At 42.6% G+C, this 17,070-nt stretch overlaps 1 protein-coding gene across 2 annotated transcripts in view; it reads left to right on the top strand.

Moving 5' to 3' along the window:
- The window catches only part of LOC105898111 (glypican-6-like), a 55,284-nt gene that overhangs the window by 15,519 nt on the left and 22,695 nt on the right, over positions 1 to 17,070 (top strand). For both annotated transcript variants that reach the window (XM_031560398.2, XM_031560395.2), the window contains exons 3-4: positions 4,590 to 4,981; positions 9,261 to 9,426. In XM_031560398.2, coding sequence (XP_031416258.1) covers positions 4,590 to 4,981; positions 9,261 to 9,426 — 558 coding nt within the window. The remainder of the gene's footprint in view (positions 1 to 4,589; positions 4,982 to 9,260; positions 9,427 to 17,070) is intronic.

Genomic DNA, 17,070 nt, shown 5'->3' with positions numbered 1-17,070 from the left:
TCAGTGGAAAGAAACAGGTCCAGGGTTAAGTATTTTTTGGCACTATGTACTTTAAAACCCTTAATTACTCAACTTTGAATGCAAGGTTATCTCAAATAAAGTGTAAGCATGTGTGTTGAAATTGAAGCTTTAAAGCTGAAGTCTTGGGGTATGTTATATATATTGGGCTTTGCTTATATGTCCCTCCAAGAAACACATGCTTTTCAATGATGAGATGTCAAATGTAAAGGAGTAACCAGATATGATGTTCATTTATGCCTAGAACTTCATCTTGAAACCATTGTGTGTGTTTTGTACTGTATTCAGAAATAGTGAAATTGTTGGTTTCCCAAAGATACCAGGCAACTGGGTGGGGAGGTGAACGGGATGTCAGTGTGGCTCAGATGTGGTCATAAGTGGGGTATGTCCAGCACTTAAGCAAATGGCTGGAGACACCACGTACCTCAGGGGAAGGCTGCCACTCTGCATAATTTATTGTGTGTCAGGGTGGATGCTATGTGCACATGTTGTGCCATCAGGACCAACTGCAGCTGGTTCAAGTGTAGCGGTCCATCAGGGGGTATATAACATGGTTCTGGAGTTAGTCTGCTGCTCTTCCCTTAGTCAAGGTAATCTTGTAACTGGCATCCTAAAGTGTAAATGACCACGGGCAGTTTGTTAGGTAAAAGACTGGTGGTTTTAATACTGGACTTTTTAAAGGTTTTTAAAATGCAAAGAGGTTGGGTCTCATAACCATCTCTCTCGGGCCTCTTCAGTCTCTCCACGGTAATTATCATCCTTGAATGATGCAGTACTCAGAGGCCTCAGTGTATGTCAAAGTAACTGCATATTTCTCGATGTAGAGCAAACCTGTATTATAAAACCATGGCTTTCTTGTTGTAGATAAACAGTAATAGAAGATATAAAATAACGGGTATACGGTTAACCCCAACTTCATTTTCATGTGCAGCAATGCTTTCAAAATAGATGCTTGTTTCTGTGGTTTGGAGAATCTCATGTCCATGATGCATATGACACGTGTAGTAAGTAGATCTAAACAATATGTGGGCTGGTCCCATATTTTCTGCACCAAGCACAAGTATGGCAGCATGTTAATTGCATCATCACTTGGTGTTGTATTGATTTTGGTGCTGTTCAGTATGTATTCAGCTGGTGTCTCCCACACAGTCAACAGCCTGTTTGTGTGCAGCTTGAGCTGTGATCCTTACCGTTACTGACAGGAAGGCCCACGCAAACCTGACTCCACTGTGCAAAGGCCAACGTAATGGCACCAAGGCTACCTTTACTTCGAGGCCAGAGAGATACTTCATCTGCAGCCAGAGACGCCTTTGATATGTCTGCACGGTGTGCTGTTGCTATAGTGCGTCTTGAGACATGAGGTCCAGCTGGTCTGTGGTTTACCTCTACAGACAGCCTCTTTTGGTCCCATGCACTGCCCAAATGATGAAGAGCAGTCTCAAGCCTCTCAGTTCGCTAATGAAAGGAGCGCTCCTAATGATGAGTGTGTGCTTGACGCTCCACTTACAGAGGCTGTTGCCTGATACGTGTTGAGTGAATCAGATGAATATTAGCCATATGCTCTGTTTGGGAAAAGTGCCGTTAAAATGTTGTGTGCTTTGCTTCTTGCTCTGCTTCATATCTGACGGTATTAAAATACTGCCTGGTACACACTCACACACACACACATGCAGGCACAGACACATGTACACACACACACAGTAGACAGTACACCAAATGTTGTTCCTTGCTGTGTTTACTTGTAAACTCTGTTAGATTATTAAGGATTGTGGCAGCCTTCTGCTCACTACAAAGATTATTAAAGCACCTCACACACACACGGCACAGTGCTCACTTTCCTTCAGCGAGGTAGACGACACATGCCTGGCGATAAAGAAGTTCCTGATTGACAAGAGCTCCAGGATGCTTCCCCCTGACAGGAAAAGTGAGGGTTTCGTGTGGAGGCATTAAAGATAGAAAAAGGCATCCATGCATGCCAAACACCGTGCCCTAAATCCTGAAGCGATGAAATGCGCACTCGGGAGGCAGACACACCTCTGCGAGCCTGGCTGACTTTAATCCTACAGGATGGGGCCCGGCCGCTCTATGGCTGGGAACAATATGGACAACGCAGGCAAGAGGCTTAGCATGACAGTGATCCCACTGTACCGTAAGCTGGTTGTCTAGGTAAACAGTGCGCTAGCTGTGAAAAAGAGAGTGGTGACTCACTAGCAAACTGAAACACTTACGACTTGATTTGTCACCCAGAAATGGTCGTCTTGAAGCGCTGGTGCTCGTCCTTTGACTGCGCTGTAATTGTCAGGCTAAAAGCCAGGCTAATTTCGACGAGTGAACTGGTGTCAGACTGAATAGTTTGTAAACTAGTTGGTCAAAAGTGAAAAATGTAAGCTTTGCACCACTGTCTCCATGGGCCTTCGCAGTCCAGCATACATGCCATGGCCAGTGAGTCTGGTTGATTATTTGACTTAAATTATAAATGCATTATAAAAAGCTGTCTTTGCATTCAAAAAGAGAACGATTGCCTTTGAGGTTTGTCTGTGAGAAACAGAAGCAAAGACCTTGTCTATATTCAACGTTATATCAATTATTAATCGTGTAGAATTCCATATGGCCATGCAGTCGACGGTAGCACTATTATTTCATATATTATCATTATTTCTGGAGTGCAGTCAGGTGAAAGAGGAATAGTATTTTAGATGTGGAGGTCTTGTGGAAAGCAACATGCATATTTGATTGTAGTCAGTGCATGGAAGTTAGAGCTGGATTTGGATTCATTGATAAGGTTAATTCAATAATCATTAAATACTATTTTCTAGGTATAGTTACATTAGGGCATTTTCTTGTGTTAAGTGATTTATAAATTAAAATGCTGCTTAACATAATTTGGAATATCCTCGTTTTAAAGTTGTGAATGTTAAATCAGTCCTCTTAGTCAAGCAGCCTGGTCTCTCTGCTAATGTGTCATTTCGTGACCTATGGGAGGTGTGAAGAGTGGAGGGTTTCAAGGTAAACGCCTCACCTTGAGAACATTCGAACAACATTGTTTTATTATCTCTGCTATGCACACACATGCTTTGATGGTTGATCACCATATCTGGGAGACTGCCTTGTATTAAATGTTCAGCAGCGTGACTCACTGCTGGTCAGATCTCTGGAGATGAGTCTGTAATTAACTGCAGCCTGCGGGGCCCTACTTCACACTCCGTCACTCCACCATATTCTCACCCAGTAGGACCTCGCCGCCATCTCTGACTTCCTCTGTTTATTTTCATATACTCTTCTGAAGGTTACCATATGGGTCTTTGGCAGTTGGAAATCAGGCATCCCACTAACACACTTGCTCTAGTCCTTTTCATTAGCATTTTTGTGTTTGTCACTTAATTTCACAGTATAAAGTGATAGTCAGATTAGTAAGATTTTCTGCCTAGCCAGGATGGAGAGTAAGATTTTTTTTGTGCTGGCATCTGTTGTTTCTGCACTGGTAGATCAATAAAGTATCACACACCTTTCTTATTTAAACATTTTTAAGCTTCAATGAGGGACAAGAACACGACATTTGGAATGCCCTCTTACACAGGGTTTTAAAAAATCGGTTAGGGTTTCTCCAGTTTGCTTTTAGTGTGTTTTGATAGATTTGTATTGCATTGTAACTAGGGCATTCTCAGATCCTCACAATTAATCAAATGTTAATATTTTATCATAACCTACACTAAAGCTAGTTCTACAGGGTAATAGTTTTCTGCCATTAAATTGCCCACACAGATCACAGATCAGCAGCAGTGCAGTCAATATAAGTCAAAATAACATAACTGAATGCAATAGTTTTTTCCTGTTGATTTATGGAGAACTGTAGCATATCTTGAAATGTTTTTCATGAATAAGTTATGTTGTGTATGATCCTTATTATCAATTAACTTCTAATATATATATATACACAGTTGTCAAAGTAATGATTACCTTAATGAGCATTAAGATCATGTATTTGCTACCTGTCTCAAGAGGCACTCCATTGCACCTCATAATGTCATCTTAATGGGTAAAATATAATTAATCTTGATGTATGAAGAATTTCATAAACTGAACTGATTCTAATGATTCATTCAAAAGGTAAACAACATTGAGCGATCGGGTACATAATCAGACCTGTTTATTATTGAACTAATTTGCCACACAACTTTAGCCTCTGAAAAAAAACATATAGTAATTTAAAGACATTTACAGTTTACAGAACAATAAACCAGTTGAAATGTAGACGCATTGCTACCGTATAGTAAGCACTTTTCATCTGTAGTTACACCACTTCATCGACTACACCACTGCAGGTACATATTAGTCTCACTGTCTTCCATGTTTTGCAAATCCAATCAGCTGATGTAGAGTGATGTTAAGTGAAACATTATAATACTAATACTAAGTTTGGGGTATGATTTCCGAATCATTGACTTGAAAATGCCCAGCATGAAATGTATCAGACACATGAAGTAGAACTTTTTATGAAGTGATTTTGCATGTTTCTATGACGGTACAAGCGCTGCAACATTCCCATAAATGTTCTACCTCTCTGACCACAGAGTTTTTCTTGGAGCTTCTGGAGAACACCGAGAGGTCTCTGAATGAGATGTTTGTGCGGACATATGGCAAGCCGTACATGCAAAACGCGGAGGTCTTTCAGAACTTGTTTACGGAGCTGAAACGCTACTACAAGGGTGGCAACGTCAACCTGGAGGAAATGCTCAACGACTTTTGGACCCGGTTGTTGGAGCGCATGTTCAAACTTCTCAACTCCCAGTACGTGATCACAGAGGACTATCTGGAATGTATCAACAAGTACACGGACCAGCTCAAGCCCTTTGGAGACGTGCCCAAGAAACTGAAATCTCAGGTTACGAGGGCCTTCGTCGCAGCGCGCACATTCGTCCAGGGCCTCACGGTCGGGAGAGAGGTGGCCAACAGGGTGTCCAAGGTAGGCTATTCTGGTATTTATTTATTTGTTTTAACAGAGATGTTAAATCTCCTTGCTTTCTCCAAGTAAACCAACTCAATAAAACAAGCTGTAAGAGAAGAAAGGCTTAGTGAGAGTATGTATGCAAATAATGCATTCAGTCTCCCCAAGGCCTGTTCGAATGGTCGACGTGTGGTGTGAGCTGAACATCGTCTTGCCACCGTGTAGAGGAGATTTGATATGATTCTGAGGTTTTTTTTTCATTTCCTTTCAATATGTGCCTTCACTCCTCGGAGAGGCAGACAGGCTTGCTGAAAAACATGCTCTGGTTTTCAGCTTGTGCAAACATACTGAAGGTCACCATTCTGAATTCAGTCTGTTGTGTTCCCTTCCCAGAAGGAACAGAGAGTTTTTTCTGTGCTAGCCTCTTCCAGCTGACTCACCAGCTCTAGTCTCCCCTACCAGCTCATGGGCCACAGCACTGGCACAGACACTGAAGATAGATCCTGTTCTCTGTGTTGTGGTGACTTCAGTGTGTCTCCTATATTGTCTGTGGGTCCTGTGGCTCTCAGAGAAACCAGACCTCAGGTGGCCACCGAGCTACATCATTTGGCCTCTGCTCTCCCATAGTCTGCCCACTAAAGCAGTGGCTCTGAGATGGCCATGACTTCATTGGAGCGCTATTCTGTTTGATGTGAGTGAAACTAGCTGAATACAGTAAGCTGGTCCCAGTCCCATGGAATCACCAAGCCAGTAATAGGCACGTGCAGGGGAAGATAAAAGGGACAGCTCAGATATTAGCCTCTTGAACTAAATGGAATTTCCAATGAGTTTGGTTATTCTCTTTCATCGTGCTTGGAAGTTCATTCCATTTTTTGACATAATGTGCTCTTGTTGATTAATGGAGATAATCAACAGCCTTCTGCAGAACTTGAGATGATTTTATGACCTACTTGTGATAACAGGAAAATAAAATAGAAATAGACGATGTATTTGTCAAATATTTCATATTTAAAAATGCAGACAGGATGTGAAATATCAGACTCAAATAGGCATGCATTATGAATGACATTTCTGAAGGATGGATACAGGGTTATGCATATAGTGCATAGGTGTTGTTTTATAAATAGTGTTCCCAGATCTGGATTTACTTTTAGAAGCCACCACATGCCATTTCCTTAGAAAGTAGGGTCTGTGGTCACCACAGTCTGAGACTGTATTTAAGACAGATGTACACATGGATGTAAATTGTTTGGAACTGGCACGACAGACAGACAGACAGATGGTGGGTACTGTATGTGTGTTGTGTTGTGTTGCTAAATGACCTCAGACTACAGCTGAAGTCTGAAGTGGAGACTGGTGCCATGGAGATCCCAGAGCTTTGCAGCTTCATTGGCCTCATGACGATCATTAGCGGCGCAGGGTTTGCTGTTAGACCTGCTCTGCATTGACAGGCTGGCTTCAGTTACTCATCCCCAGCAGGACAAAGGCCTCATTCTAATAATAGGAGCTCATTCGATGAGGCCAAGAGAATGTAATTACAACATTTACCTGGGCTTCAAGTGCTCCCAGATGCAAACTTAGAGCACCGCTGTTCAATCGATGCTAATTGTTAAAGGAAAGTAGAGGAGGCAATATGGCATCATATTGTGCATCCATCAGCAATAAAAATCCTTTTAATAGTACATCTAGGTTTTAAGTTTAAGAGTGGCTCAATATTAGTTAAGCATAAGGTCAGTATGAAGTCGTTGTTATATGATTGGTATAATAAGTGAAAGGCCTATGTATGACTTGCTTGTGGGGCTCTAAGAATCACCAATAAACCATAAACAATATGTTCTATGCAACTATCATGAAGGCTGCATATTTGAATGCATATAAAAAAAAAAGTTGATATAAAAAGAAATTCAGTTTGTGTCTGCACACCCTGAAGCTCTGGCTTTGTTCTCCTTTTGTCATGTTGCCAAGGTAGCCACCAATCCTGCCACTGTGTTGCGTACCCACTTTATCTCATCTGGAACAAATCACAAGCGTGGTTACTAAATATATAATGTAAGACTGTCGAAATGACTTAATTACATAGCAGCTTTGTTACGCCTGACTGCCTAACTCTCAGTCCACTTGTATGGGTGTCAGCTCTGGACAGCATTGGGTCTGGGATACATTCCACAGTGTTCTGCACACCACACTACAACCAGCCACAATGCGAAGCATCATTTGATGTTAGAGGGATGCAAACATCTGTCAGGACACGTTTATTTGATCCTTTCTTCCAGCCTGTCTCTGAGGAGCCGGCTGATGTAGTTGTCTGCTCCCACTGAGCGGATGCACACTTGTGGGCTTAGAGAGGCAGACATTAAAGGGAAGGAGAGGCTACAAATGCAAACTTGCAGCAGAGACGGCCCTTTCATTGTACCTCTCTCTGTGGGGGAGCACTTTTATGTTGTCTTCTTCAAGCCTGCAGTACAGGATGTGCTTTGGAGCTCATCCACAATGTCATTGTGCAGCATAGGTACTGGTGAAAGATTGTGTGCTTCACATAGAACTTTACCAAGGTAAAATTCAGATCATCCCATTCAGAATTAATTTGAAAGAAAGATCACAGTGATCACTGCAACCTGATATGTATATATCACAAGTTATCTCTGCAACCTGATATGTATATATCACAGTGATCACTGTAACCTGATATGTATATATCACAAGTTATCACTGCAACCTGATATGTATATATCACAGTGATCACTGTATATATCACAAGCTTATGAAGGATGTTTTCACTGTTGAACATCTGAGGCCATTTGAGGACATGAGCCTGTGACATACACATCTGAAGGATACTCTGGTCTAAGATATTGTAAAATAATCTGTTGTTATTCAAATCTGAAAGACGATCAAAGCTTCTATTACACCATATCCCCCATGTTCATGACTGCTTTAAATTGTGTGTACACTTAATTCCACAAACACCCATGTTTGCCGTTGGCTGCTGTCTAGTTGTACATGGTAAAATAAGCTGGTCTTATTTACTGCCTGAAGAACAAAAGTAATCTCTTGAAATTTAGCCTGGTATATACATGACAGGCGGTGTGTGCCTTACTCTCATAAATCATCACCTCCGAGGAGACAACAGTTGGGTTGGTACTATAACTCTGCACGTTACACCACTTGTTTGTCTAGTTTCAGTCTTTCCACCTTCAACCAAAGTCTCCAAAGTCTAGAAGAAATGAGAGTTAATCACCCCATTCTTCTATAAAAAAAATATATAAATATATATATATAGCAAAGGTCTTTGCTGTGCATATTGCCCGTCTCAGGCACATTCGGTGTACTGAGCTGGTTGCTGGCACTGGTACTGTCTGCTCAAACAGTCTGGGTTGTTGGAGAATCCCACAGTTGACTGCTTCTTGTGTGTTTTGGGGGTGTAGGTATGTGCACCTGTGCTTCATGATGACATGATAAAATCCCACCTATAAGTTGTGGCTAAATCTTGCTTGGTCGTGAGAGTGGGTAGATATGAGTTCCTATTTTTGCCCATGGTCACAGCATGTTTGCACAGGCATGGCCGCAGTAGAAAATGCATGTCTTTGCAACTCATTGTACAGTTGAAGGAAGCTGAAACAAAGCATTCTGTGTAGTCTGCAGCTAAAGCATCCTCATATCTCAAATATTCATAAATATCTATGAGCAAGAAGCTACTTTTTAAAGTTATGGTATGCATTTAAGTTGTCCAAGATATAATTAGGAGATGGAGTGTGTTAAAAAGAGACTTTCTCCATTAGAATTCCAATCGTGAACAATACCACTCAATTCAGCACTTTTATGTTCCTGATTTTAGATCTGAGTACATTACACCCTATGTATGCGCTCCTTATCACTCAGATTTCTCTGTAATCCCTAGCCCCTCCAGCCTTTGACCAGTTACTGTGAAGAATATAGAATATATATATATATATATATATACTCTGTAGAATATGCCATATCCAATTTGAACATGCACATACTTGTTTTATAAAAATGCCCTTTGGTGTTCTATGGTCCAATTTGACTAAAATTAAATAGATTTACCTTTAATCAGTACTTCTTGGAAAAAGATAATCACATACCACCTCGATCACCTCAGTAGGAAAGTCAAATGAAAAGAGTGTATTGTGATTTCAGGCGTACTAACTACGATGCGTTACACAGCTTCACTCCAAAGAAAAGTCATTGAATTGCCGACACTAAGAAACCATATTGACTTGTTGTGACCATGTTTGACTGTTTCATCACTGACACGTGTCTCCATCTTCTGTCATAGGTGAGCATGTCCCCGGCTTGCCTAAAAGCACTCACAAAAATGCTCTACTGTCCTTACTGCCAAGGCGTGCCATCAGCCAAGCCCTGCAAGAACTACTGTCTGAACGTGATGAAGGGCTGTCTCGCCAACCAGGCGGATCTGGATCCCGAGTGGAATCAGTTCATTGGTAAGATTATGCCGAGAGTCTCTATCACTTACCCCGTGGTTAAGCTGAAAAACTTCCAACAGTTTGGAAAAGTTGTTCAAAGTGTGGCGTAGCCAGAGCAGTGTGATTGAACTTGTTTTTGAAACGCTTTTATTCATTAGACGCTCGGCTCCTGCTGTGATGGATTGGGAATTGGGGATCACTGGGGTCCCTCAGTTAGCAATTGAATGGGAGGGAAGGGAGTTCAAAGGCACGCCCAGATAGGAATCTATCATGACATTTATTTTTTTTGTGTAATGCGTTATTCAGAAATGCACTGCATTTAGAAATGTCAGGGCTGTGGAGAGAGCCGACGGAGAGCATGTTGGCGAGCTCCACTCTGGAGTCTTGTGACAAGCGCCCTGTCAGAGACAGAAGAGGCCTGAGGAAATGAGGCCGCTCGTCTCCAGACAGTGGTGGGATGTCAAAACAGCGCAACGTCCCGTGTTCAAAGTCAGATGCTTCTCACTTGGGCTACAACACTACTCAAGTAAATGGGTGACAGATACATCATTGGACCTTTGTGCGTACAGCGAGGAACACAACACCAGTCAGGAGACCGTGTCGTTTATGGTGAGGCGATATAAAGAACCAGGTCATATGTGTCTTGACAGTCGTTGACACAGGGGCAAAACATTTTCAAGTTAAAAGTTAAAGTTAAAAGAACATGTGGTGTCAGAGATCCATTCAGCGTTAGAGTGCTGATTTAGAATAGGATTGTATTGCCTTGCTTTCATTCCACTGGATGTCATGAAAATGTCTTTTCTTTTCATTTTTCATGCTATGAAACATTATAAACTGTCCTGATAGTACCTCATAATCAGGCAGTGCAACCAGTCTTATATATAATGGATGCCTTTTTGGAAAATATGGATGGCTTCCACCACCATCAGACACCACTGGAATAAAATGTCATTTTCATACTATGGTGCTCTGACATTTCACATTCATTAAACCTTTAAAGATTTTCAATTTTGTGTAGGTCAAACCTTAAGGAGAAATTGATCTGCCTTTTAGAACCTTGCATGAATGCGTATCTGCCAGATGACCCAGACGTTATTTTGCTTTAGATTGTCTATGAGCAGTGGAGAGGACATCCATGCTTCACTAGTCATGAACACCACACAATTAATCGTTACAAAGATGGTCACCAGTACAATAAGTACAACCTGTATAGTAAATGATTCTTCGGTTTCATGCAAGGCAGAGACATAAGTCTGAAAATACTAGTGCCATCATGTTTGCTTGCTCTATCCTAAGAAAAATGTATCTATATCTTGTTGGGAAGACAGAAATAACATGATGCTTTGTAGACAGAAAAACAGTTTGGCTGGTACATTTCTGTTGGCTGACTACCACGGAAGAATAGTATGGAGCAGAATCTCAGAGGGGGGGGGGTGGGTGCTATAAGAATGAGGAGGAGGGTGGTGGTGGGGGTGGAGTGGGTGGTGGAGTCAGTACAGCCCAGAAGCCAGGAGGAAATCCTTTACAGCTGCGAGCTGAGCTCCTGATGGCAACGATTTATCCCCCAGCGCCTCTGTCTCCCCTGCCAGCCAGGCGGTAGCGGGGGCTCCAGCACACTGCATTAATACACTGACATAACTTAAACAAAAAGGCAGCGATTCACATTAGCCCGCGGTTGACCCCCGTCTCCATCCGCGGCCGGAGAGCAGGAAACAGAGGGACCCTCATGGCCATGCCAGAAGCAGACCCAAACAGATGTTCATTCAGCGCAGCTGTGCCGCCGCTCAGCCCACACAAACATGACATCCCACAAACATCCATCTCCCCGCAGAATGCTCCTCATTTATGCTTCGCTGAGATAGCGGCCGACCCGCGTGCCGGAGCAGACATTCCCACTGCCCCTCTGGCGTGTGCTTTAAGTACGGCTCTATGTTCCGGCGCTGAGTTCATCGTGTTTATTTGCGAGTAAAAAGAAGTTAATTTGAAGTTGATGAACATTTTTTGTGAATGATGGCGTCAGGAATGTGGCTTTTATACAGGTTGGTTATTTTTGCACAAACACAGACCACAGGCTCTGGAGGAGTACGTGGCCGCGACCAACCCAGTCATTACTTGCCCGTGGGACATTTTTTGGTTTATTTATTCCAAAAAAGCAAAATGGTTTGTGTTATTTCTCTGTCAGGTGATGGGGCCAACAATTCTGCGGCACATTCTTTGGCCTTTGGCGAGCAGTAACGGGGCTGGGAGCGCAACGCATGGCAGACATATTGAACATTAAATAAAGAGCTCAGAGTACGGATGGGTCTCAGAGCTCACAGACCTCCAGCAATGAGCATGCAGGAATCGATCTTTCAGGGGTATGGATTGGAAGTAGCCTCCAAATGCCAAAAATGGCCAGGGCCTTGGCAAAGACAGATCCACAGTTGCTTTGGATATGTGTGAGGATGGGAGGACTGGTACAATTTTTATAAAGCTAAAATCAAAGGTTTTGCAACGTTTCTGTTTCACTTCCCTCAGAGTACATGTCTCGTGGTTATGTGGACTAAATGGGTGGCCTTTACAAGAACACTCCTAGGCTTGACGTGAACCCAGCTTGCATTTTACTGTTTGCTGGGGACATTTTTAGTAAACCAGTAAATGTCTAGCCTCGTAAAAAAGGGTATATCCTTGAAGGCTGGTTTCTACTGATTGTAGGATGTTATTATTTTATAATCACTGTAAATCGTCAGTTACACCGCAGCAGACGTCTTGTTTGTCAGGACCTGGCAGGCTGGAATCTATGGGAATGGATATTTCTGACAGCTGGGACAAATTCACTAAGATTCTTTATGCCGATAATGGATAATGATTAATGTTGCAACTAATGTTTCAGTCACCTTCTGGCAGTGGATCATCTGTTATTTGATAATATTCTCCTGTGAAACCTTGACCCACTTTATTGTGCCCACCACATTCCTCGATTTTTTTCTTCTTCTCATTTTTTCCCTTTTTTTTTTTAACGGAACACCGCAAGGCTCGCGTGTAGCCTGAGCTGTATGTTCCTCTGTGAGCCACCTTGCTCCACCCAGGCTCAGTCACCGCTAATATGCTCATTATCACGCTGCTCTAAATACAGCTTATTGTCGTCCTCTAGGCAGTCCTTTGTCACCAGGATGTAAGGGGATCTGCATTGATTTTATTTGCTCATTCCATTTTAATTGCCTGATTTGTTTCATCAAGTAACAGGACCTTGCTACGGCCTGACAATTCACGAAAATGCAAGCCTAATAACATTTCCTGTCCTTTGGTGGGAAGTCTCATGAATAAGATATATGCTTGATAAAAACAGCCCCCACACGCACACACACACACACACCCAAAAAAAAGTCTCTGTAGAGGACCTCCAAAGAGCTTCACAACTTCTGAAAGGGATCTCGCACAGCAAACAGGATTACTCTGTCTCCACAATTCAATGTGATGTTTCCCCCGTGTGTATTTTTGTGAGCTATAAATAATTATGGCCACAGTGTTTGTGCAGAAGCTTATCTAAATGCATTGGTGTAGTACCTGTTGAGTGTGTTTGAAAGCCTGGCGAGAGGAATGACACAGGCACAGAGGCCTTTAAGTTGGTTCCTGAAGTGTATGTTTATTAAGGACTTCTCTCTCCTGCTGGTTCTCCTCTGGGTAGATGGGAACCTGCCTGTTCTGTGCTCTCCTTTTTCTATGGATTTATGTCAGCAACTTTTGTGCTTTCAAAATAGGGCTATTCCATCTCAATTCAAAATTTTTTAAGTTTCCCCGCGTCAATGTTTTGTATTGTTCAATACAAATGTTCATAATTAGTCCCCATAGGCAAAATGATAGGTATACAACATTTCTAAGTAGCTTAATGGAACCTCTAAACTTGCTCTATAATTAAGGTGAAATTTGTAAATGACACCCTTCCTGTCAAAGTGGCTGTAACGTAATACATATTTCTCCCATGGCTCTAATATTTGGGATTTTTCCATTATACTGATTCATCTTCCACCAGAAAGAAATATAAAAATGAAAATAAAGATTTGAGGTTGGAACCCCTGGTTGATTTGACATGGAAAGTCCCAATAGATAAATCAAAATTCATGTGAGGAAGATCAAAGTCAAAATTACAAAGATAAAAGACTTCTAATGGTGCCAGATCCTTCTGTTTGAAGTCATTTCAGCTGTCAATCAATATTTGTTCATTAGTCAGTGATGATCGTGACATCTAGCACAGATAAATTGTGTAAATTATAAGTGACATTATTTGAAAAACATTACTGTTTTTATTGGCATGACATTTTTTCAGAAGTTTAAAACAGGAGAGTGCTGTGCGTGCTATAAAAATCCATGTGTTGATCCTCCCGTGGAGAAGAACGGTTTGTGTCAGAGCCATGGGTGACTCATAAGGAGGCCATCAATAGGTTAATGTAGTTGCATTAGCGGCTAAATCAGCACACCGGACTCCCCCTTGTGTGGTTGCTGTGCAGGTGATGAGACTGAGAGAAAACGAGGTGTATATTTCACAGAGGGCAGATAACGCACAGCTGTTGTAATTGGGAGTGCAGATATAGCTAATTGTCCTTGCGGCAGTGGAGGGAGAGGACCTTTAGAGTGCTTGGGGCGAGGCGGCCTCACATTCTCCAATGCCCATGTCATCAGCCCAGCAGAGCCCTCCACAAATGGATTTATAATGGGTGTTTGCACTTCGCCTAATCACTGTGGCTTGCCTAACTGCCCAGGAACACGGGGTTAAACAAATACAAATAAGTGTTATTATATCCGACCTGAGGTGCGGGCGCCTCTCATGAGGGCAGGAGGAGGAGGCAGTAATGGGGAGCAGCTGTGTGCAAGGTGAGGCACAGGGAGCAGTGGCCATGATGAGAGATGATGGCATCAGCGTCCTCTCCTCTCCACTCCTCTCCTCTCCTCTCCTCTCCTCTCCTCTCCTCTCCTCTCCTCTCCACTCCTCTCCTCTCCTCTCCTCTCCTCTCTTCCCCTCTCCTCTCCTCTCCTCTCCTCTCTTCCCCTCTCCTCTCCTCTCCTGCTCTCCCGGCTCTGCCCTGGTCCTGCCCCAGGGCACTCCAGCTGTGTGCTCACGCCATCCTCATTCTCATCCAGCCGTGCCAGTGAAGAAAAAGACCAATAAATGACTGCTTCCCTTTGTTTTATCTTTGTTATCCATTCCAGGGTCTCTCTGGATCCTGTGAATCACGTCGTTTTAATTACCCATTGTGCCACACAAAGAAGTAATTGACCATTGTCTGCCGGAAATAGACAAAGATGTCACTTTTTAATTTTTCAGTAAATGTCAGTTATGGAGTGAGCCCCGGATGCAGAGCGCTGTGTGGACCCTCCCTAGAGTATTCTGTTCTTTTTTTCTCTTGTTGGTGGAAAGAATGCTGTGGTGCCGTTGTGTCTGGAGATGTTTGTAAATGAAGTAGTTTAGATGGACATCACATAACCAATTGCCTCTCCCATTTCACAGATGCCCAGCTGGCGAGTGGGGGTGTGTGTGTGTGTGTGTGTGTGTGTGTGTGGGCTGTGTGTGTGTGTGTGTGTGTGGGTGTGTGTGTGTGTGTGTGGGCTGTGTGTGTGTGTGTGTGTGTGTGTGTGTGTGTGTGTGTGTGTGCACTCAGAGACCCTGTGGGTTTTGCTGTGGTAATGCCCCACTGAACATGTGGCGTTAAAAAAGGGAAGGGGGGGTTGGGGGGCGGGGGGGGGGCTGACTCGGAAGAAGTGCTTCCTCAACATAGTTGTGGATAAAATAGTTGAAATGTCAGATGGTATTAGAAGTCTTTACACAGATGTTGTGTGAAGGAGAGAAGCCTGCATGACTAAATGATCTCAGTTCCCATTAGTAAGAGGATCTTTTTGGAGAATGTTCCTCTTATTGGATTGTGCCGCCGCGTCTCAGTGGAAGCAGGGCCTAGTACACCGTGTGATGCCCCGGGGAGCCCAGAGTTCCTCCTTAATAAGGCTTCACGGTGTGCTGCAGTTGCACTCTGTTTGGCCAACAAAATCAAAATGAGATGGTTAGAGAATAGTGCTCTCCAAAGTCCACATTCTAAATTCTGGTGCTAAATGTAATGTCTATTCTACCTGGTCCCTTACTCATGCTCATATTTGTAGCCGTGAATCTATAGTTTAGTGGGCCAGTTCTGAATATTAAGCAGAGGATAATCTACCAGTAATGATGTTTTTTTTTTTCACATCAAGCTTCATTTATGGGTTATTAGTAGATAAACAACCTCAAAATAACAATACCGGTCTAAGGAGTATTGCAATATCCTGTTTCCCTGACGACACTGGAGTCTTTGTGGCTGTTCAGGGAACAGTGATAAGGTGTACGTGCCTTTGTTTTTTTTTTTTTTTTTTTTTTTTTTTAACCTATTGTGTGATATCATATGAATCATGCACTCATAATCTCTCTCGTCTCATCTTTTGTGTGTGTGTGTGTGTGTGTGTGTATGTGTGTGTAGGGGAGGGAGTTGACACATAGATTCTTTATGCAGATCATTTTTATCTGGACATTAAATATTCATTGGCATGTTTAAAGGGAGGGGACTCTGTCCGCGCTGCTATTCTAAGATTAAAGGCAACCTGTTTCATGAGTCGGCACAGGATCTGGCAGAGGAGGACCTCAGCTGCTTTCACAGAATGGGATTTGAACTTGATGGAACTGCCAATGGAACCAATCTTTGGATTTAGATGCAAGCTGTTCATGGGTAGAGAGGTTTGTTTCAGCCTGAATCAGAAGTTGTGTCGAGCAGCCCGCTCTGGTTTCCTTCCTTCACCACTCCTCAGTCAGATGGATCTGGCAAATTATTCATAGAACATCAATGGCTATTAGTGTCAGTGAAGCTTGAATTTATTTCTGAATCTGAACAACAGAAATGCTCTATTTGGTAAATGAAATATAAATAATACATACATACATGCATACATACATACATACATACATACATACTGTACAAACATCGATTGATCAATCGATTGATGTGTTTTGATTGAAATGCAGCTCATCATTGCATTGAGTTTTTTTGGTGTGTAACATACACTGTGGATTTCTGACTGATTGTATTGTGTCTGTGTACGTGTGTGTTTGCGTGTCTGTGTATGTGTGTGTGTTTCTGTGTGTGTTTCTGTGTGTGTTTATGTTTCTCTGTTTGAGGTCATCTCAGCACCAAACCTGCTTTTCCTTGCACTTCTTTTTTTTTCCGGGTTGTCACATTGCCCCATTACTTTCCCAACTGAGCGGCAGATGAGCTATGCTGTGCAGAATCACAATTACAGCCGAGCCATTTTTCACTCCAGAGATTAGAGTTGAAAAAGCTAAGACCAATGTATTGGCCTTCTTTGTTTTCTTATTTGTCCTTGTCACAAAGGCTTTCTTTCAAGAGAGAAAAGCTTTGTGATGGGGCTGGGAGATAGAATGCACCATGAGAAGTAAGTCTCTGGCCCTAAAACACGGATTCCAATTATTTACCGTTTGCAGAATATGCTGTGTAGTTCTGTTTCAATAGGCCATTCAAAGCAAGACTAAATTGTCCTTCTCCAAGTTTTGCAGCCTCCGCCATTCGTGACACATCATTCAATTGAGGATGAAATGAGGCGATTTGCATGGCTGTTAGCTGTTGATAAGCAGATCTGGTTGTTCTGGGG

Source organism: Clupea harengus, chromosome 2 (genome assembly GCF_900700415.2).
Source record: "Clupea harengus chromosome 2, Ch_v2.0.2, whole genome shotgun sequence".
In the NCBI taxonomy this organism is placed as follows: domain Eukaryota; kingdom Metazoa; phylum Chordata; class Actinopteri; order Clupeiformes; family Clupeidae; genus Clupea; species Clupea harengus.
Note: the sequence above shows the minus strand (reverse complement) of the source record. Positions and strands in the feature narration are given on the sequence as shown.